The sequence below is a fragment of the Pelophylax lessonae genome, assembly GCF_965119305.1.
Source record: "Pelophylax lessonae genome assembly, chromosome: 5".
In the NCBI taxonomy this organism is placed as follows: Eukaryota; Metazoa; Chordata; class Amphibia; order Anura; family Ranidae; genus Pelophylax; species Pelophylax lessonae.
This window is the reverse complement of record NC_138772.1, coordinates 270,654,382-270,677,306: the sequence shown is the minus strand read 5'-3', so window position 1 is coordinate 270,677,306 and position 22,925 is coordinate 270,654,382. Positions and strand designations below refer to the sequence as shown.

Genomic DNA, 22,925 nt, shown 5'->3' with positions numbered 1-22,925 from the left:
AAGCGCTGAGGTGATCAAATACCACCAAAAGAAAGCTGTTTGTGGGGAAAAAAGGACGTAAATTTTGTTTGGGTACAGCATTGCATGACCGCGCAATTGTCAATTAAAGTCAGGCAGTGCCAAGTTGAAAAAAGTGGCCTGGTCATTAAGCAGCCAAATCCTTCGGGGTTAAAGGGCTTCTTCTTTTTTTTTTTTTTCATATATTGCTGCCACTTCACTAAAAACACACATACTTGGTACAGAGGAAGGAGGAGCAGAGAGGTATCTTCTAGCATGAGAGGCAGGTCTTTTGTAGCGTGCCTCATTATTGCAGATTCAGAAGAATCCTCCGCATGAGGCCCTAATAAAACACTGAACATGGCATCAATTCGACCATGATGATTTTGCAATTTGAAAGCGTTTATAGTGGATACAGATAAGGTTTAAAAAAAACTGTCTGTCATCTTTCTGTGGATGGCTGGCTGGCTGGCACCCTGTTGGTGGGTGGCTGGCGTGTCCTCCGTTGCGTGCACTGTCTGAGGTGAGGGAGGCGACCTAAGAAGCCAAAATGTGCAGGCTCAGTGCGTGGAGACGTGTGGCGTAACATACGCAGTGACGTGTGCTCTACGCACAATATCAGTCATATCGGCAAGTTTTGTTACAGATACTTCAAAAAAGTGAATATCGGCCCCGCCATAATCTAATGCTTTGGAAATTCTTTTGTACCCTTCTCTTGACTGATACCATTTAACAATGGGATCCCTCTGATGCTTTGGAAGCTCTCTGCGGACCATGGCTTTTGCTGTAGGATGCAACTAAGAAAATGTCAGGAAAGACCTACTAGAACAGCTGAAGTTTATTTAGGGTTAATCAAAGGCACTTTAAAGGATGGCAGGTGTGTACTGACTCCTATTTTAACATGAGTTTGAGTGTGATTGCTTAATTCTGAACACAGGTACATCCCCAGTTATAAGAGGGTGTGCACACTTATGCAACCACATTATTTACATTGTTTTTATTTTACTCCCACCCCTAAAAGATTTCAGTTTGTTTTTCAATTGAGTTGTACAATATATAGGTCATTTAAAGGTGGAAAAAGTTCTGAAATTATTTATCTTTCTTATATATATTTTTTTTTTACATCACAGAAACTGACATTTTAACAGGGGTGTGTAGACTTTTTCCATCCACTGCGTAAGTAAAAATCCAATCTGTAATAGTCTACTCTCCTTATCATCCGATCTTCTCACGTGCAATCCTAATACTATATTAAAGCCACAAGACCAGTGTGTTACTTTCTGTGTGATCTTCCACCTTCAGTGAACTTTTGGGTGTGTACACTCCCCTCTATTGTTGGACCCCTGTTTCCACATAGTCAAACCAAGCAAGAATCCTTCAAGGGTTAACCATCCAATCTCCTCTCAATGCTCCAACTCAAGAGTAGCACAAAAGCGTAATAGTGCTTTCTATTAAAACCACTTCCTGCCCACCATATAGCAGAATGACAGCTGCAAAGTGGTTGTTATCCTGACTGGGTGTCATACGACGTCCAGCAGCATAAGCCATTTGCGCGCACCCGTGAGGGCGCACAGAGCGGCGATAGGTGGTGCGGTGTGTCACTCTGACAAACCTATATGAAAAACCTATATGCACAAAATAACACAGCACTGAAACAGTGTAAATCTAGTGACACAAATATTCATACAAAATCTATAATGAAAAATTAATCAATAGTTAATAAATAAGTGATGTCCCAATTCCCAGTGATAAATTTAACTTGGTTCAATAAATAAATGGGAAAATTATAATATATTAAGCAAGTATCCAGTAAAAAATGTTGTGAAGAAAGTGTCCAGTGAAATTATTTTTTTGTGCAGATAATAGTGTCATCACACGTGATCCAAAATGCTTCAAAGTGAACTCAAGTGGATCCAAAAGTGCCCTCTTCCCCACATGTGAGTCTACTTGCCAGAATGCGTGGACCCCTTAAGACCTTATAGTCCAGGGGTTTGAAAGGCTTGGCAATTGGATATGGATTGGGGGGCCCCTTCAGGATGTCCTTCCCATAGATGCAGACATATGAATAGAAAAAAAACAGATGGTGCAGTACGTTCCAATAAATTTAATAAATAATAAAAGGCTTCCAAATAATGCACTCACAATTAGTATAAAATATATAGGCTCATCAAATATAAGCAATATGTCCGGCGTATAATGGAGAGCGATCCTACCATCCTCCCCGCTATAGTGCCCATTAGTGCTGCCTATTAGTGCCCATCAATGTTGTATATCGTTGCCACCGATCAGTGCCGCCTAGCAGTGCCCATCAGTGTTACATATTAGTGCCTCATCATCGGTGACTATCTGTGCCACCTGATTAGTGCCCCTCAGTGCAGCCTCGTCAGTGCAGGAGAAAACCTACTTTTTTACAAAATTTTTAACATAAACAAAAACTTTTTTTCAAAAATTCTTTTTTTTTTTTTTTGTTTAGCAAAAAAGAAAAAACCCAGAGGTGATCAAATGGCACCAAAAGAAACCTGTATTTGTAGGAAAAAAATTATAAAAATTTTGTTTGGGTTCAGCATTGCACGACCGCGCAATTATTCAAAATGTGACAGCGCTAAAAGCTGAAAATTGGCCTTTGCAGGAAGGGGGTGAAAGTGCCCTGTATTGAAATGGTTAAAATATATTTTAAATGTGTTTGCATAAACCACAATTAAACTTCTTGCATTTAACCACTTCTCATCCTATCTCATCCTCGCTATTTATAAACAACCTAAGGGTAAAGTGGTTATCCACTTCACACAAACCGATGTAGGGATACGTCGGCTGCAAGAAGTGGTTGTACCAGGGTGATGCCTGCAGCTAGAGGCATCACCCCAGTACTGTTTTGTAGAGCCAGCGGTCGGCTTTCAGGCGGTAATGACTGATGAGACTTGGGAGCCGCTCGATCGTTACCCCAGCGAGCGGGAGGGGATGCTCTGCCTGGGTCTCCCGTCCCACCGTTGAAGTCCCGATCAAAGCTGGATGCGGCTTAGATCGGGTCTCCGATGACGTAACCCGGAGGCGGCGTCCATGACGTCATGCCTGGGTTACTCGGCTGCTAAAGGCACCGAATTTAAAAGCTGTCAGTATTCAAAAATGCAGTTTTTGACATTTTGAATACATTGAAGGGTAGTGGAGGGGTCTAGGGTCTTTTTTAGACCCCTGATCCCTCCATAAAGAGTACCTGTCACTGCCTATTGCTGTCACAAGGGATGTTTACATTTGCTTGTGACCGCAATAAAAGTGATCAAGTTTTTTTTTTTTTAAAAAACCTCTGCTGAAATATGTACACTCCTCTTTGAAAGTCATCTGTGTGATTGGATCTCCCGGATCACTGGAGGATTTAGCCTCAAGCATTCGCACTTTTTTCTTGGCACAATTTCTCCTTGGACTTTTATTATATAGTCACTTTTGCACATTTTTTGGACTTCACTTTGCACCTATTTTTTTATATGCTTTTAATATTATTATATGGTCTTACTGTATATTTAAGGGCATTTATATTAATTTATTTTATCCTATGGTCTTAGATTTATATAATTACATTTTACTGTGCATTTAAGGGCAATTATTTTATCCTATGGTTTTAGATCTACATATTTGCATTTTACTAGCAAGCGCTATATTATCCCCACTAGCTGGGGGTATTCCCATTTATATCCATTTTTATCTATAGCAGCTGCTTTGTTATTTATACCACTATACCATATATTAGGCACTCCTAGGCGCGAGGCATATTCTTTGAATATATATTTATCACACATCTTTAGACACTTTGCTTCCACAGTCATTTTATCACTATAAAGGGGGTCTCCGGCAGCAGTGCGGGTTTGCGGTGGGGATCGCGATCGTCAGTTTAAGGGCAAGTGTCTTTTTTTTTTTTGTGAATCTGCCAGAATGGAGTCCCAGGGTGACAATTTCCCCACTGATCTTGTCTGTGCATCCAGGACATCCGGATCACCTTCCCTAGCTTCCTTATCTGCATCAAAGTGGATCTTATGATGTCACAAGGTAATGTTCAAAAACGGCCGATGCCCTCTGTCTTCTGATTCAGAGCCTGATTTGGTTGCCACGGACACTGCCCTCCCTGAGGGCTCCCTGTCCGCACACTCAGACGGGGAGGAGGAGTCCTCCTTTGCTGCATGGCGGGAACGCGCTTTTGTTGAAGCCCTTGTTCGCTCTGTTAGGCAGACTTAAAACATTAATGAGTCCACCCTGTCGGGTAAGCGGGTTTCCTTTGGGTCTCCTAAAGCCCAGAAGTCGGGTCAGGTTTTTCCCTGCCCCGAGGAGTTTGCGATATCGTGAACAAACAGTGGCGCCGCGTGAAGCATGTGCTAGCGGTGCCTCGCCATTTTCAACGCCGGTACCCCTTTGCGGACCCAGTTTCCAATCACTGGACGGTGTAACCTAAAGTGGACCACACTGTTTCCAGGTTGAATAAATCCACAGTGGTGCCCATGGAGGACTCCCCGGTGTTTAAAGATCCGATGAATAGGTGCGTGGAGTCCCTTTCCCGCCACATTTACTTGGTGGCGGGCTCTCTCCTCAAGCCTGTGTTTGCTTCCGTGCCAGTTTCCCAGACGGTTACGGAATGGATTAAGGTGCTTAAGTGAAATTTGGTGGCAGAGTCGGTTCCTTCGACTCTCATTGAGCTCACGGACCAAATGGCTCAGGCCATGGTCTAACTGTGTTAAGCGGCCCTGGACGAGGCTCCCCTGGTCGCTAGATTGTCTGCGGTGGGGGTGGCACTCCGCCGCATGGTATGGCTAAAAAGCTGGTCGGCAGACCATGCCTCAAAAAGACAGTGTCTGATATCCCCTATATGGGGGAACGGCTTTTTGGGGAATCCTTGGATGAAATTGTCAAGGGTCTCACAGGGGGTAAGAGTACCCTCCTGCCCCAATCCGCTAAGGGTAAAACACCACGCTCGCGGCAGGGTCCTTCCTTCAAGGCTCATCGGGGGCCCTTTTCATGCCTCAGGGGCGCAGGAAAAGAGGAAGCCCTTCAAAGCCCCCGGGGGTAACAAGAAGCCCTGGTCTGGTAAGCCTAAGGCCTGTCAGTCCACTGCTGCGGCCCAGTTTTCTTCCGCATGAAGGGACGCCCTCACCCGTTTTAGGGGTGGGGGGATGTCTGCATTACTTTCGGGAGCCCTGGCTGTCCCTAATTCAGGACAAATGGGTTCACGAACTGATTCGTTCAGGGTACAAGATTGAATTTCGATCTCGCCCCACAGACAGGTTCTTTCCATCAAATCTCCATCTGTCTCCCGATCGCGTAAAGGATCTCAAGGGAGCAGTGCAAGACCTTCTTGCCCAAGGTGTTCTTATCCCGGTTCCAGCAGTGGCGGATGAGCACTTTCAATTTGTGACGTTACCCTTTGGTCTAGCTTCGGCTCCCAGGGTCTTCACCAAGGTTTTGGTCCCGGTGCTGGCTCTGCTTCGCAAGAGGGGGATTGCGGTCCTCGGTTATCTGTGCCACTCTTATCGGGCGATCTGGCGGTCACGGTTCAGACGCTCCAGGAGGTTGGATTGACCATCAATTTACGGGAGTTGGCACTGACCCCATCAGTCCGCCTGGGCTACCAGGGCATGGTCTTGGACTCCGCTCAAGCGAAGTTTTTTCTCCCAGAGGAAAAAAAGGAAGTGATATATGCACTGCCACTAGGGTATCAGAATGAGAGGGACTCTGGATGAGCTATAGGTGTATTATGATTGGTAAATCTCTATTTAAATAGTGGTTATGAGATTAGGACACAATCCTACACCATCAGCAGCCAATTCTGGTATTTTCACTAAATGCTGACAGAAATATTATGCAAAGAATGAATCAGCGCTAATGGAAAAATCTCACAGGCTCTAGGAGAGCTAACCTTGCATCATGCCATAAAATCTTGAATAAAACATATGGATAAAATACAAACAATAAAACTTTGACTTATGTTAACACTGGTGGGCCTGGGACATATCAGACCAAAACACTCCCTTCAACAATTGGAGTGAAATTATATAAAATCAGCCAAACTATCGCATCATGTAGTCAAAATCGCAAAATCAAGCATATATCTGTCTTCAATCTAAAAATCTAAAACCGATATTCATAAAAACGACCAAACTCTCACAACATGCGATCAAAGTCGCAAGAAAAACGTGTATGTCTGTCTTCAATCCAAAAGCCAAATGATCGCTGAACGCATCCAACAAGCAGATGTTGTCATAAGGTGATGAATAAATTATGTATGAGTGATAAGTCCACGTGTTGCAATATTACTCAAAGTGCATAAACTAATGTATAAAATCTATATAAAATCCTACAATATTACAATAATTAGATATCCATAAAAAACAAAAATTCAATAATTCATATGTAAAAGTGCAGATAGGTGTTAAAAATCTGTGATAGTGAAATTTTTATCTTCTCTCTCAATGGGAATAAATATATTATGAATACATAAATAGATGATGAATAAAAAAATATATATATATATATATATATATATAATATATATAAATGAAGTCCTTGTGCAAATAATTGAAGTGACTGTTGGTGATCAAATAAAGTTCACAGTGCTCAAATAAAGTGACAATGGGTGATTTCTCTAAGATAATTTGGTGAATTTCCAGTGATGTGATCCGAAGTGAGCAGAAATCATTTAAGTGCAATGGCCGCTCACCTCATTGCACCATTAAAGGTGCTTTTAGCTGGTATATGACCCTTGAGGAGCGGCCAGCAGACGTCCTATGACGAAACTCGTAGGGTGGAGTCTAACGTCAAACGTCACTTCCAGCTTCGGAGCCTGAGCCGTGGAACGCGGAAGCTTCCCGGCTACTACACTGTTCTTGATCGGCCTACACAGTGAGTCTATGCTACTTCTATTTGATCGCCTTGTATACTATTTCACGGGGATTTCCTTCTGTTTGAGCACACAGATCAATTGAGCATCATCAGCCAATATATCTGCTCACTAAAAAACGGAGGGGACCCCTGGATTCATCAGCCTGTCCAATACCGCATACCAACAGGTTGTATTGGAAGTACGATACCTAGTGGACCACACAGGTGTAACCACTTCCTTCCATATTCTTTCATTCACTGGAATATTGTTGGTTTATTATGGACACTGCACACTGCACCTTTAGGAAAGAGCATCTCCCTTTCCTATAATTATTTATTTGGTTTGCTCACCATTTATTATTTATTTTTATCTATTTAAAGAAATATATACACAATATTTATTTGAACATTTTTTTCATTTTAATTTATTGCACTCTAATTTTATCACCCGTACCATATAGTGTGTGTATGTATGTATGTATGTATGTATGTATGTGTGTGTGTATATATATATATATATATAAATTTACAATAAAGTTTTATTATCACTTGTGCACTTTTGTTTCAATTTATTGCTTACTGCGCACCGTTTTGCCCACGGTATACCATTCTTATTTACTGAGCACTTTATTGGGGGATTGTGAGATCCAACCCCCTTGTTTCTGGGATTTAGTGGCACCGTTGCACTTTTTACCACTTTGCATTTCTGCTATCTGTTTTATGCACATTAAGTGATGTTATACACACAGTACCATTTTAGTATTATATTCATAGGTAGCGCCCTTTACCAACCTTTCTCTCCTTCTTATCTAATTTTAACCCTTGTAACCCAGGGGTTGGTTGGTGGCAGCTTACACCTATTTATATTAATTTTATCTTGAATTTCTATTTATTAATTTTATCATACAATCCATAGCGCTGGTCATCCTTGTTTTCAATATTACCTCCATGTATATGTAAATGGTAATCGCATCACACGTGAAATATTGCCGCTCATCCTAGAGCAAGAGCAATATTTCTAGCACCAGACCTCCTGTGTAACTCTAAACTGGTAACTTGTAAAAGCGTTTAAAGCGTTGACAGGAGATTATTAGGTACCATAGTTTGGCACGCTCCATGGGTGTACGGAATTTTAAAATTACATTTTTAGGTATCGGTTTACCCGGCGTAACATCATGTTTTACCACAAAATGGGTGTTGTGGTGTTTGTGTTCACTAATAGTCAAAATTATTTTTTTCTTGAAATTTGCTTTTGATAAACTGCGCAAATATCATGCAACATAAAAAAATTGCCACACCCATTTTATTCTCCAGGGTAGACAAATGCAGATTTTTTACACGTATGACAAATGTCAGAATTGGCCTCGGGTTCAAGTAGTTAATGTCAAACCCTGCTCTCCAGCACCCTCATAAACAAAGAACTTGATGCCTATTCTGTAATGGGTGGAAGTATTGGGGTGCCAAATTTGGGCTTTGAGTAACTGGAGCAGACACTTAAGCTGTTAAAGTGGAGTTCCGGCCTCGGAAAAGTTTTTAAGAAAAAAATTTCCCCTAGAAAGTCAGGGCTAGTGCATTCCACAATGGATTGCCTCTGAACTGTCCCAGGTTGCACTTACCTTGAAAATTTCTTGTCCAGCGATGCCACCCCAGAATGCCCTGCACCGGCCCCGTTCATCACTTCCGGGGCAGGCGCATCATCCCTGCACAGCTTCTGGGCATGCCCAAAAGCTGTTTAGCAGGGAATGACGCGCCTGCACCGCAACGGACGAGCGGGGCCCGGTGCAGGCGCATTGACTCCTGGAAGCGATGATGTTGAGCTCCCAGGAGTCATCGCAAGCAGGAAGTGACGGCGTGGGCCACAGCCGCAGAGGGAGGAAGTAGAAGGAAGGTAAGTGTACTTTCTTCAAAAACAAGGTAAGTAAACAAAAAAATATCGGACTATCCTTTTTTTTTTTTCAGGTTAATGTCAGCAAGCGGATTGGCCCAAAGTCCATTTTTGAGGCCGGAACTCCGCTTTAACTTCGGTTCTCTGAGATCTAGTTCTCTGGTGGGGCTTATTAGATGGCATATCTATTTTGAGGCACTGAAGCTAAAGCCCAGTAGGTAAAGGAGGCAGCAACAGCCAGTGAACCAGCCAAAAAGAAATGTGCATCTTTCAAAAAGAAAATGTCATGCGATTGCAAAAAAAGCTGCTTTGCCAAGATTACATTGATAAATTAGTGAAGAGAGAAGCAGGAAATCTTCTTATAGGGTTTATGGATTGCATGAAGGAGAAAATGGGACATACTTTCTAGTCCTTCAGATCCCTCCTGCAGAAGTCTTCCCAAATAAAGCACTGCTGAGTACTTCTAGTTCAAGCATGTCAACAGCTACTCTTACCTTGAGTACAACATTGGAAGAGCAGGAAACGTCTGAACAGCTAGAGGTAGACTTCAGCGACAAAGTGGGCTCAGAGGAGGGGGAGCTCCAAAAAAGCGAGCTAAAGTAAATTACTGAAATTCTTCTTCTAACCTTCTTAGCGGTATTCCCGAGCGTGGCTCGGGGTTAAATTTCAGAGCCAAAAGCGGTAACCCCGAGCCATACTCAGGGTACCTCCCAGAAGCATCGCTGGATCCTGAAAGCGGGGTTACTTACCTTGTCACTGGGATCCAGTGATGTATCACGGCGGTGTGTGGCGGCGGATCTTCCTCCCGATCCTCTCCGTCCCCCGGCTTCCGTCTCCTGCGATGTGACGTTCGCAGGGGGGTGGAAACGGTGGCAAATTCAATGTAAAAGACACAAAACACACTGATGCAATGCAAAATAAAAAAAAAATCACATTAGTTTGCCCTCCAGTGTCCTTTCCTGCAGTTTTACTGTACTTTTTATGTGTGTGTGTGTGTATATATATATATAAATATATATATATATATATCGTGTGTATGTGTGTGTGTGTATATATATATATATATATATATATATGTGTATACATACATACTTTAACTTTTTTATAGTTTTTTTTATTATATTATAATTTATGATTTTGTGTTTCAAACTTTATCATACCCGAGATGTTATAAAGAAGAACGCACAGTAAAAAAAAAAAAATCATATGTAAATAGTTGGTTTGGGCTGCTCATTCTTAAGAATTACATGCAAAATAATAGTACCACTTTCAGCACCTAAAATCCAAAAGAATCATACCGCCAGGGAGGTTAAGCCGACGAAGCAGAGGAACGGCTTAAGGCAATACATACCACCCTGGGGTTCGAGCAGGAAGAAAAGTCATATCCATTCACGATCAACTACATTACCTTGAAAAAGTATTCCATATCCAATATGTGTTTTATTGGGATTTTATGTGATCGACCAACACAAAGTGGCACATAATTGTGAAGTGGAAGGAAAATTATATTTCAATTTTTTTAATAGATATCTGAAAAGTGAGGCGTGCATTTGTATTCAGCCCCCCTCTACTCTTCCCCAAACTAAAATCTAGTGGAAACCATTTCCTTCAGAAGTTGCCTAATTAGTAAATAGAGTCCACCTGTGTGTAATTTAATCTCAATATAAATACAGCTGTTCTGTGAAGCCCTCAGAGATTTGTTTGAGAACTGTAGTGAACAAACAGCATCATGAAGGGCAAAGAACACACCAGACGGGACAGGGATAAAGTTGTGGAGAAGTTTAAAGCATGGTTAGGTTAAAAAAAAAAAATCTGAAGCTTTGAACCTCTCACGGAGCACTGTTCAATCCACCATTGGAAAATGCAGAGTATGGCACAACTGCAAACCTACTAATGCCCCATACACACGTGCAGATTATCTGCAGACTTTTGTCTGCAGACTTACCAAAACCATATAATATGAGGTCAAATCTAAACACTTTCAATTTGTATGCAATCTGGCAGGCCCTTGCACTACATAGAAAAGGTAAGTCTGCAGACAAAAGTCTGCAGATAATCTGCACGTGTGTACGGGGCATAAGACCTGGCCGTCCACCTAAACAGACAGACCAGGCAAGGAGAGCATTATTCAAAGAAGCAGCTAAGAGGTCCATGGTAACTGGAGAAGCTGCATAGATTCAAAGCTCATGTGGGAGAATCTGTCCACAGGACAATTTTTGGTCATGCACTCCACAAATCTGGCCTTTATTGAAGAGTGGCAAGAAGAAAGCCATTGTTGACAGCCATAAAAAGTCCTGTATGCAGTTTGTGAGAAGCCATGTGGGGGACGCAGCAAACGTGGAAGGAGGTGCTCTGGTTAGATGAGACCAAAATTTAACCTTTTGGCCTAAAAGCAAAACACTGTGTGAGGTGGAAAGCTAACACTGCACATCACTCTGAACACACCATCCCCAGTGTGAAACATGGTGGTGGCAGCATCTTGGTATCCAGATGTTTTTCTTTAGCAGGGACAGGGAAGTTGGTCTGAGTTGATAGAGGAAAATGGATGGAGCCAAATACAGGGCAATTTTAGATGAAAACCTGTTAGTCTGCAAAAGACTTGAGACTGGGGTCGGGTGTGGGGGGGGGGGGGGGGGGGTTCACCTTCCAGCAGGACAACGACCATAAACATACAGCCAGAGCTACAATAGAATGGTTCAGATCAAGCATATTTATGTGTTGGCATGGCCCAGTCAAAGTCCAGACCTAAACCCAATTGAGAATCTGTGGCAAGACTTGAAAATTGCTGTTTTACAGACGCTCTACATCCAATCTGACAGAGCTTGAGCTATTTTGCAATGAGGAATGAGCAAAAATGTCACTTTAGATGTGCAAAGCTGGTAGAGGCATATCCAAAAAGATTTGCAGCTGTAAATGCAGTGAAAGTTGGTTCTACAAAGTGTTGGCTCCAGGGCTAAATATAAATGCACACCACGCTTTTTTCAGATATTTATTTATAAAAACATTTGACAGCCATTTATCATTTTTCTTCCACTTCACAATTAGGTGCTACTTTGTGTTAGTCTATCACATAAAATACCAATAAAATACATTTACCTTTTTGGTTGTAACATGACAAAATTTGGAAAATTTCAAGGGGTATAAATACTTTTTCAAGGCATTGTGTATATACAGGCTTACAGAAAGAAAACTTTGCCCGTTTCCAGAGCATTCCACTACTAACAAGACCATTCTACGAGAATGGAAGAAACCAGAGAAGAAAGTATTTTTAACAATCTGTAGAGATTCCCCTTTAAAGAAAAGGACGCAGGCCCTTGATTGGAAACTTTGCTGTCCAAAGTTTCAAGAAAAAAAACAATCTTTTGTTCAAATGTGAAGGGGCACTTAGTGACCCCAAGGACAGAAAGGCAGAGGGTTACTTTGAAGCAAGCATGGGAAGCCAGGTCAGCCAATTTTAAGCTGCCTCTGGCTACAACATGCACTGCTGTGACAGGAGGGGATCCTCTCTCTACCTGCTGTCACAATTTAAAAATGGAGAGCTGGACATTCTTTCAGGGTTTTGTGAATGAATGAACGAACTACAAGATCCATCTTCCACTGCTCGAATATAAACACCTCATTCAATCCCGCCTTGAAAATGGTTGGAAAGGAATTTAATTTGCTTTTGTGTGCTGTACAGTGACTGTATGGACAGCATAAATGTTTAGTTTCCATTGTTTAACAGAAGGAGTAACTATAATTTGGAAGGGGTTGGTACCTTTTAGTTTTACTGCACATACTCTTTTCTTGGTTAACATTTATTGTAATTTTTTTTTTTTTCCCCTCACAGATTTGGACACTGGTCATCGGGTATATGCTGGCAGTTTCATTCAAGTGGAATGCGGGTACCCAGCGATATCTAACTGCCATTTCGATTCCCATTTGGCTCATTCTACTCTTTCACTTTGGTATGTAGTTTTTCTATTGGTGTTTAATTAATATTGGGATGCTGCAGGATTCTCTGGCAGAGCAACAACGGCAGTATGCGTGGAAGAATTAGGAGGAAGCCCAGAAAAAGAGCGCTTAGGCCAAAGATATGTGGGGAAATAAAATGCATAATCAATATGCCATATGTCAGTGTAGACTATTGCACCCACAAGAAATTGTATTGCAGAAGCAAATCTTTATTGTGCAACGGATTACAGTTAAAACCAAGGCAAAAGTTAAAAAAACAGGCTAGAACCAGCCACAATGACTGGATGGAAGGTGGATACTGAGGACTAAGCCTGTCTACTTGCCCGGCAGATGGAAATGTCCATGTGGAGAGGATCAAACCGCTGATAAAGTGGGAGCTCCGTGCGACTTACTGCTCAATCACCCTTGGAATGCGGACCGCAAGCTGGCCAAAATCTGAACCTGATGGGGGAAGCGTCACAGCGTGTGGAGGTTTGTGGATGGCAACCAACCAGTGCGGGGACGTCATCACTGATCACCTCCACACGCTGTGATGCTTAAAACCCCCCACCCCCCCCCATCGGCTCCCCTTTTTCGGCCAGCTTGCTGTCCGCATTCCAAGGAAGATTTAGCAGTCAGTCACACGGAGCTCCCACATTATCAGTGGCTTGATCCTCTCCCCGTGGACAATTCCATCTGCCGGGCAAGTAGACAGGCTTAGTCCTCAGTATCCACCTTCCATTCAGTCATTGTGGCAGGTTCTAGCCTGTTTTTTTTTGACCTTACTGTTGGCTTAATGTGTAATGTTAGCTGCTGCTACATCACCGACCTAATCTGCAGATATCACCCAAATCGTCCCCTCAGTTTCTCCCAGGACCTCCTGCTCTCTAGCTCCCTTGTTTTCTTTTCCCACGCTCGCCTCCAGGACTTCTCCCGAGCCTCTCCCATCCTATGGAACTCACTACCCCAGTATGTCTAGTCAAATCCTACCCTGTCGGCCTTTAGGCAATCCTTGAAAACACACTTATTCAGGGAAGCCTACCCCACCTCCACCTAAGATCTGTACTTGAGTCCCCTCCATCAGATCATCCCCCGCAGCCACTACCTTTTGTACCACCTCCCCCTCCCTTTAGATTGTAAACTCCATGAGCAGGACCCTCCCTATTCCTTTTGTATTGAACTGTATTGTAAATTGTGCTGTCCCCTTTTTTATTGCAAAGCGCTGCATAAACTGTTGGCACTATATAAATCCTGAAGAATAATATTTATTATTATTATTCTTTGACTCCCATAATTTAGAGTTTAGAGCCTGAGCAGCCAGATATAGATACTTTTTATGAGGGGGCGGGGGCAGGCAGCACACGTGGCCAATAGCCATATACAAAAACAGAGTTCTTTAACCACTTCTGGACCGGAAGGATTTACCCCCCTTAATGACCAGGCCATTTTTTTTGCGATACTTGATCACCTGTGCGATTTTTATATATATATATATATATATATATATATATATATATATATATATATATATAAAAGGGGTTAACAAAAGTTAGCAGAAAAAGGGTTAACAAAAGTTAACAAAGCTTAACTACGCCTATGGGGCAGTCCCAGGAGATATACTCCCACTTCTTGTTCTAGGATCTCAGTTTTTCTGCCTAGTCAGGAGTAAGGACCTAGCTCCTTGCTGGGATCTCTGGTCCTGTTTTTTTTTTTCCTTTTAAACTGAATTTGTTTCTTCTTTTATTCTTTTCCATTCCTGTGAAAACTAGAATCAACTGCTGGACTGGGTGATGGACTGGATATTCTAAATCCTTAAAGTCTCCCCAGTCTGGCCAGCAAGCGGGCACAGGCCTCAGCTCCGCGCTGTCGGTCGTGACATAGTCCCACTGGACGGGGACTGGCCTGCGAGTGAAAATCCTTGCGAGGATGCACACGACCTGGTTGCGGCGTACGTCCTAGCCCGCAACACCCCCCATTCCAAGATGGGGAGGTGGTCTGCCTGGAGTGGTGCCCATCCGGTTCCATGGTGTGGTAAGTAGTGTCCCCCCTCTCCCTTTTGTGGTCCCTCGGGGTGGATGTGGGCCACTTCTTGGGATGATCGGACCCCCGAGTTTCCTTCTGAGTGGTCTTTTGCCCCCCCCCCCCCCCGGGAGAGGTAGGAGCTGTCTTTGCCACTTGCTCCTGTAAGCGGGGGGTGGATGTGGTTGTTGCTGTCCGAATCGCAAATGGGGGTCTTTGAGTGAATTCCTGGCCTCCTGCGGGTTGGTGACTGGGGCAGGAATGTCCTCTGGGGTCACTGCGGTCATTGGGCTGGGGAGGAGCAGATGTCTCCTCATCCGCGAGTCTACACCTCACGTGGCTGGATTGGGCCAAAATTTAGCCCCCGGCTTTGAGGCCTACTCGTAGCTGTCTGGGTGCCTGACCAGGCTGTCTGAGTGCCTGACCGAGCTGATGATAGAGCGGATGGTGCTGCTAATGGATGTACGCCTCAGGAAGTCGATCAGGCCAATAATTGATGCCACGGCTTTGCGGCATACTCGCGGCTGACGGAGCTGCTGATCAAGCAAAAAGAGCTGCCGGCGGACTCGCGACTCATGCGGCCCGATCGGGCCCCAAATTAAGGCTGCGGTTTTGCTGCCTACTTGCGGCTGGCTGTCTGAGCTTATAACCAGGCTGTTCAGGCTGCAAACCGGGTTGGTGGAGCAGCGGACGGGTGTCCACCTTCCCCCCCCTAAGGGGGGGGTGGACATGTGGTCTGCTTGGCGCCCCCCTTGAACTTGGGGGCGCTGCATTGTTTTTTAGCGAAGTGAAGCAGCCATTATTGTGTGAGGATACTCTGCCTGCGTGTTTGCGTCACGGCCTTTCTAGGGGGGCCATGTCCTATTATGTCCTCTATGAAGGGCGACCCTTAGGTCTAATAGGTGGTTCTTTTTGTGGACCTTTTAGCTGGTGTCTCCTTGCGGGACTGTGGTCGGTGACCTCCCCTCCTTGGTATGTTCTCAGGGTGAGCTTAGCATATAGCTACTCTACTGGGTCTGCGTCCACACACTTCGGGTGCTCTGACGGTGAGTATGATTCCTCTTTTACTGCAAGGGCGCTGGTGGATGCACTGATTGTATTGGTGCAGGAAAACTTTAAACATGGAGGATGCAGCTGCTGCTGCGTTAGAGGCGCTGGTCCCCTTGGGGTCTGCAGATCCCCTAAAGCGGCAAAGGTATTTCAATTTTATAAGCTGGATGTGTTGGCCTCTGCGGATGCCTCCTTTTGGCTGCAAGGGTTTGCAGGCCGCTGTTGGAGAGGATTAGTCCTCTTTGAGGGTGTACTTTTTGTCAGATGAGCTCCCAGTTGTTCTTGGTTGAGCTCTTGTTTTACCTGGTTGGCTACATCTAGCCTTTTGGAAGTATATTTATTGCGCTGTTCTTCCCACCCCTCATGTTGACACTGCTTTGGGACATCCCACGGGTCAAAGAATATATGGAGCTGTGTCTGTCAATGAACAAAAGAGAACTGAATTTTTGTTGTACCGTAAAAATCCTTTTCTCTGATAATCATTGACAGATCCAGCACGCACCCCTCTGTGGAGTTGGGTTATGTATTCTTCAGAAAACTGCTTATTACAAAACTGAGATCCTACAGCAGGAAGTGGGCGTATACCTCCTGGGACTGCCCCATTGGCATAGTTAAGATTTTGTTATCCCTTTTTCCGCCTAGTGTCCTACTCCTAGGAAGAACAGCATAACACACGTGTCAAAGAATATATGGAGCTGTGCCTGTCAATGAACATCAGAGAAAAGGATTTTACGGTTAGACAAAATCCAGTTTTTGTTGTTTTTTTTTTTTCCCATCATTTTTAGGCCGATTTTATATTCTGCTACATACTTTTGGTGAATAGGGAGAGATCGGACAACTGACATTTCTGACACCTTTTGGGGGGACCAGTGACATTACTACAGTAATCAGTGTTAGAAACATGTACTGTTACTGTACTAATGACACTGGCAGGGAAGCGGTTAACACCAGGGGCGATTGAAGGGTTAGATGTGTCCCTAGGGGATGCTTTCCAACGTAGGGGGGTGGGCTTGCTGCATTAACAAAGAGAGCAGCTGTGTTCCTAAATAGGAGGAATACAGGATCCTTGTGTTTATAACTGACAGAACAGCGGTCTGCTGTGTTTACAATGGCACACCACCGTTCTGTCTCCACGGGAACTGATCACGGGTGCCCGGCGGCAATCGCACAGGTACAAGTACGTCAATTCATGGGACAGAGCCATCCTGTATTAATAGTAAAACTATGGCGGCTGGTCAGCAAGCTGTTAAAGTCACTATTTGCATAGGCTTTTAAAACCCCACAGTTGTGCCACATTTGTACTGCTCCTCAACCCCCCCCCCCTTTTTTTTTTTGCTGCAAGTGAATAGATCTGCTCTGCAAGCATGCCGGATGTATGGTTATGGTGCAGTTGTCTATTATTTAAAAGTTGAATGTGGAGGTGATACAATGCCTTACCACCTGTCAAATGCTTTGAAGAGCGGTGGTTTGTCAATTGGATTTGTAATATATTATATTTTCAGTACAACTTAAAGGATCCAGGTTGGTTTAATAAGTTCAAACAGAGTAGTTTGTTCTCCTTCCTTGGATCATTTCAATAATCAGTCCAGGGGTATTTGGTTGTTTTTGTGTTTTATTAAAATTAGGGATAGGAGAAGGGAGTAGTGGAATACTGCAAATTACCAATGCTCAAATGGTTGAGGACTCCTATCTTCAGGTACAGCACGGCTATTGATTTGCCCTGCCACTATAGGTGAATTTGGGAATTAAGTCTCTTTCCTAAGATCTTTCCATCCACCGCCGACACCCGTCCACTGACTATCCTACACTTGGGGTGGCCCCCCTCAGGTCAGGCCCCTCGACATGAGTGCCTGTACTAACGATACTGTTGCCCCAGGGTCTCCAGTGTCTCCCCCCTCAGTCAGCTCTCCTGGACCTCTGTGTTTTAGCTTCTCTCATCCATTCCTCTTGTCCTCAGGACGATCTCCTGCAACCGCATGCCGCTGCCCCCCTCCCTCCGGGATTCTGCTCTCCACTCTCCATCCAAAGACCCCGCAGCACATGTGCTCCTGGTTTTTTAACAGCATCCCATTTACACCGAGGTGACCTGCTCTCTGCCAATCACCAGAGCTATATCAAAGCCTTTGCATCTATTCGTCAGGTTTCCTCCAACTGTCCAACATGCCTCCCTATTGGACCAGTGTGAAACTCTCTCTCTAGACACAATGAGCAGACCTTACTAAACGATCCTGCTCTCTGGTAGGCAGAGAACAACATAGATTTACCTGCAGCCCCTCTGATAAGCAGACAAGGCTCAAAACTACACTTTCTCACTAGCACCTACCTAGGAGGGTGCAACAAAGACAATGTTGTCTTAGCACAAAAAGGTATGTCTAGACGTCATACACACATCCATACATCCCATATTGTGAAAATGAATGCTTACTAACATAGCACTAAGATTGTATGTTAAAACTCACAAACAGTATTCCCATAAAGAGTAATCAGTGCTATAATGCAATAACTGTTAAATGACTGTGAGACCACATTCGTACATATACTTAATTTGCACAGAGCTATATATTGCAATCAATTTTCTTAAGCAGTAAAATCTAGCAGCCAGTTATGAAAATGTGACTTCCATCCTAATCTTCACCAAGATAATTCAATAAATTGCAGCAAAAATATTAGAAGTGCCTTTTTGTACTTTTTTTTATGGTGGTTGAAGGTGGGTATGACGTAATTTCTTGAGCATTTTGTGTAAAATTGGCATTTTCAATAACGTTTTTTTGAATTTCTCAATTTTGGCAGTTTTTTTTAGTTGATTTTGGACTTGTTCAAGCCCCTGGGGCTCATGCGTATGGTCCTTTCATTGACAGAGTTTTCTTTTCTCATCTGCCAATTGCTCTCTACCACTGTTTATGCTGTGGTTTTGACCATTGAGCCCCACTTTATTGTATCATTATTTCTCTTTTGTTCATTGATGGACACAGCTTCTGATTCTTCTTAACCATTGGGTTATACTGCTCTCTAGAGGAGGACACTAGGCAGGAAAAAGCTTGACTACGCCTATGGGCAGTCCCAGCTCTCAGCTATAGGCACACTTTTTTTTTTTTCTTCTGCCAAGCCAGGAGTAAGGACCTAGTTCCTTGCTGGGATCTCTGGTCCTGGTGATTTTTAAATTGAATTTTCTCAAGTCGTCTTCCAGGACAGCCCATGAAACCTAGGGCTCCTCCTACCAGGACAGGAAACACATTAAACCCAATCAAATAAAAGGCGTTGCCCTAGTCCTCGCCTTCAGTATTAGTGTTTCCTCCGGACAGGGGGTAACATGTTCCCGGAACTGCTCCTGGTCTCATGGACTGTCCTTAAAGATCGGGATTAAAGATGCATCTTCTCCTGCCCAAGTGTGGTACCCCTTAGTGTTGCAATAGGGGCTGACCGCTGTCTCCTGTTCTCGAGGTCCAGAGAGGGCAGGACCGTGGATGTCGTCAGTGGATCACAGGGGGAGTCCTCTTCCGTTCCTGGCGGCGTCCTTGGAGCAGCACAGGCTGTTTACCCGTGATGCCGCCAATTCAAGCAGGGAGAGCGGCCTGCAAGTTTGAATTTGGCGCCAGGAACGGAGAGGGCAGAACTCTTGCGTTCCACTCTGGCCCAAGGAAGTGACCGGGTCATTTCCGGCGCAGTGACGCACATCCACGGGCGCCGGAAGCAGTAGTTCCGATTCCATGGCGCGAACGGGAGATATCTGGGCGTGAGGTGAGACCCAGCATTGGCTGCGAACCACCAAGCAGAGCAGGATGGATTCCACAGCAGCATCCGCTCAGGCGGTAGAGGCAGGCTCTGGCACCGGCACCTCCTAGGTAAGCAATGGGAGTTTTCCCTTTCAGCATATACCTGTGATGGTCTTTTATCCTTTCCCTTCCCTTTTAAGCAATATCTGGTTGGTAGAAGGGGGCACTAATTCTTTTAACCCTGTACACACTGTGTGGGAGGGTGAAAATGGGGAGTCATAACTAATTATGTTTTTTGATGTTATAGACCAAGGCTCAGGACAAGGTCCAAACGCAGCCCCCCAAAAAGAAATGTGCAGTTTGCGGGACCAAGCCAAGTTCCACATGGAGCAAAACAGTGTGCCGCACATGTATTGACAATCTTGTTAAAGATGACCCTACTGTATCCACCCAGAGAATGTTGACTTCAGTAAGGGATGAGCTAACCTCAACTCTTAGCTTGTTTAGAACCCTCGTAGATAAATTACAGGCACCTGTACAATCTCAGGCCCCTACATCTGTGTCTAAACCAACACCGAGTGTGCATGGTGATGACACAAGGGAGGAATCGGAGTCCCCTCATTCCTCATTTGAGGAGTCTGGATCAGGGGAGGAACCCAGGGAAAGAGAATCCCGTGGAAATTCCAGATTTAAATTATCCCTTGAAGATGTGGATGAATTACTTAAAGCAGTGTATGTTACACTAGAAATTGAGGAGGAGAAGGTGCAATTATCGAAGCATGATCTTATGTATACTACCCATAAGAAAAATGCTAGAGTTTTCCCTGTACACAGCTCCTTGCTAGATACTATCAAGCTGGAGTGGGAAAATCTGGAAAAGAAACCATTTTTTTCCAATAGCTTGAAAATGAGAGTGTCAAAGAGTACAGATCTGGCATTTCAGGACATGGGTTAACTTAAAGCGGACTTCCGGGCACAGAAAAAAATTTTCAATGAGCATACCCCCGGGACAGTCAGGGCTAGTACATTCCACAATGGCTAGCCTCTGATCTGTCCCGGTTCGCACTTACCTGCAAGAAGAAATACTCACTTATAAAATTTCTTCTCCAGCGTTGCCATCTCTCCTGTGGGCAGCTGAAGCCGGCGCGATCCTCTTCTGCATCCTCTTCCGCGTCTTCTTCACCCAGAATGCGCCTGCACCAGCCCCTCTCGTCACTTCCGGTGCGGCGCCGCATTCCTCCACAGCTTCTGGGCATGCCCAGAAGCTGTTTAGCATGGAATGCGGCGTCGCCCCGGAAGTGACGAGCGGGGCCGGTGCCGTCGCGTTGATTCCTGGGAACGATGTCGTTCAGCTCCCAGGAATCATTGCAAGTGAGGAAGTGACGGCGGAGCCACGGCGCAGAGGGAGGAATTGAAGAATAGGTGAGTATATTCTATCTACAATTACAAGGTGAGTAAAAAAAAAAAAAAACAAACTATCCAATTCCTTTTCAGGTGAAGGAGAACAAGCGGATGGGCACAAAAAAAAAGGTCTATTTTGTGCCCGGAACTCCGCTTTAAGGATCCAATGGACAAAAAGACTGACACCATGTTGCGCAGAGCTTGGGAAGCCTCGATCATGAATCTAAAGCCAGCTTTAGCATCTACCTGTGTAGCCAGACATCTGGAATTATGGCTGTCACAGATTCAATCCCACTTATTAGCTGGAACACCTAGGGGTCAGATTATTAAATCCTTCCCTCTTCTGTTTCAGGCAGTGGGTTTCTTTCTTAGCAGATTCATCCGCTGTTAAAATGACAGCCAGAACCTCAGCCCTGACAAACTCAGCCAGGAGAAGTCTCTGGCTCAAATCATGGTCGGGGGACTGTGCTTCTAAAATGCGCCTCTGTAGTCTCCCCTTTACGGGTGACCATCTCTTCGGCCCTGGGCTGACAGATGCTCTGGAACGCACGGCTGACAAAAAGAAGTCATTTCCAGAAAAGAAAAAATCCCCATATACCTGAAAGTTTTTTCAGGGCAGGGTCAAACGGCAAGGGCCACGTGAGGTTCAGGCCGTGTCCAAGAAACACTGGACCGGCCACAAAGGTAGGGGTAGGGGGACCATCCTGTTTAAGGGCCTTCCTCCCACAGTGGAAGAAAATGACATCAAGCCCTTTCATTCTGGACCTAGTGTCCACAGGGTACAGACTGGAATTCAATTCCCAACCTGTAGAGAGGATATTGATTACCTGTCTGCCCAAAGATCCTGCCAAAGCAGCTGCTCTAAGTCTCCAAATTGGAGACTTCGTAGACCAGAGGGTATTGATACCTGTTCCAAAGGAGGAACAGGGCAAAGGGTTTTACTCCCACATTTTCGTGATGAGAAAACCCTCAGGGAGTTATCGATTGATTTTAAATCTACGCAAATTAAATCTCTCGATAAGGTACGAGCATTTTCGCATTGAATCAATATACTCAATAAGAAGCTTGCTGTATCCAAAATGTTTCATGGCAACACTGGCTTAAAGGATGCCTACTTTCACATCCCCATTCACCTAGCTTACCAGAAGTTCCTAAGACTAGCAGTGAAGCTAGGACCAGAGGTCAGACACTATCCATTTCAGGCACTGCCCTTCGGGCTATCCTTAGCCCCTTGTGTCTTTAGTCTCAATGGAGCTAAAGCTTTCCCCAGGACCTTGGTAAAGTCCATTATGATCATCCCCTACCTGGACGACCTCCTAGTAGTGGCGGATTCAGATCGGAAACTAAAAAAGGACCTCCATACAGTTCAGGAGTTCCTTGGGTCACTAGGATGGATGATCAACAAACAGAAATCTTGCCTAACACCCTCCCAAAGAGTGACCTATCTCGGATACGAGATCTCCTCTCTGGATCAAAAGATTTCTCTCCCAAAACTTAAAGTTTTAAAGATGTTTCAGATGGTAGCTTCTTTACAAACCAACCGGTGGGTCTCACTCAGAGACGTAACAAGAGTTATAGGCCTCATGACCTCCTGTTTTCTAGCTGTCCCTTGGGCCCGGTACCAACAACGTCACCTTCAATGGTTCCTGTTAAAGAACTGGGACGGATTTCTGGATTCCTTGAAACTGAAGGTGAAAGTTCCCACCAGGGTAAAAAGAACCCTATGGTGGTGGAGATCACCTCCTCACCTTACCAAGGGACTAACTTGGGTTGTTCAAATATCTCAAAGAATAACCACAGACCAAAGCTCTTCTGGTTGGGGGGTCACATCTCCAGAGTCAGCACAGGGAGAATGGTCCCAGCTGGAAGCACAGACCTCGTCAAATCAGAAAGAACTCATGGCAGTACAAAAAGCCTTAGAGTTCTTTCAGATGGACATAAAGGGAAGTCATCTGCAGATTCGATTCGACAACATAGCTGCGGTGGCCTACCTCAACAAACAGGGAGGTACACGGAGTTGGGGGTTACAGTGTATAGCCCAGAAAATATTCTCTTGGGCCAAGCAGAAT

At 44.4% G+C, this 22,925-nt stretch overlaps 1 protein-coding gene across 2 annotated transcripts in view; it reads left to right on the top strand.

Annotated features, from left to right (window-relative positions):
- The window catches only part of TMEM245 (transmembrane protein 245), a 420,809-nt gene that overhangs the window by 25,909 nt on the left and 371,975 nt on the right, over nt 1-22,925 (top strand). For both annotated transcript variants that reach the window (XM_082259498.1, XM_082259497.1), the window contains exon 2: nt 12,570-12,687. In XM_082259498.1, the coding sequence (XP_082115624.1) occupies nt 12,570-12,687 (118 nt within the window). The remainder of the gene's footprint in view (nt 1-12,569; nt 12,688-22,925) is intronic.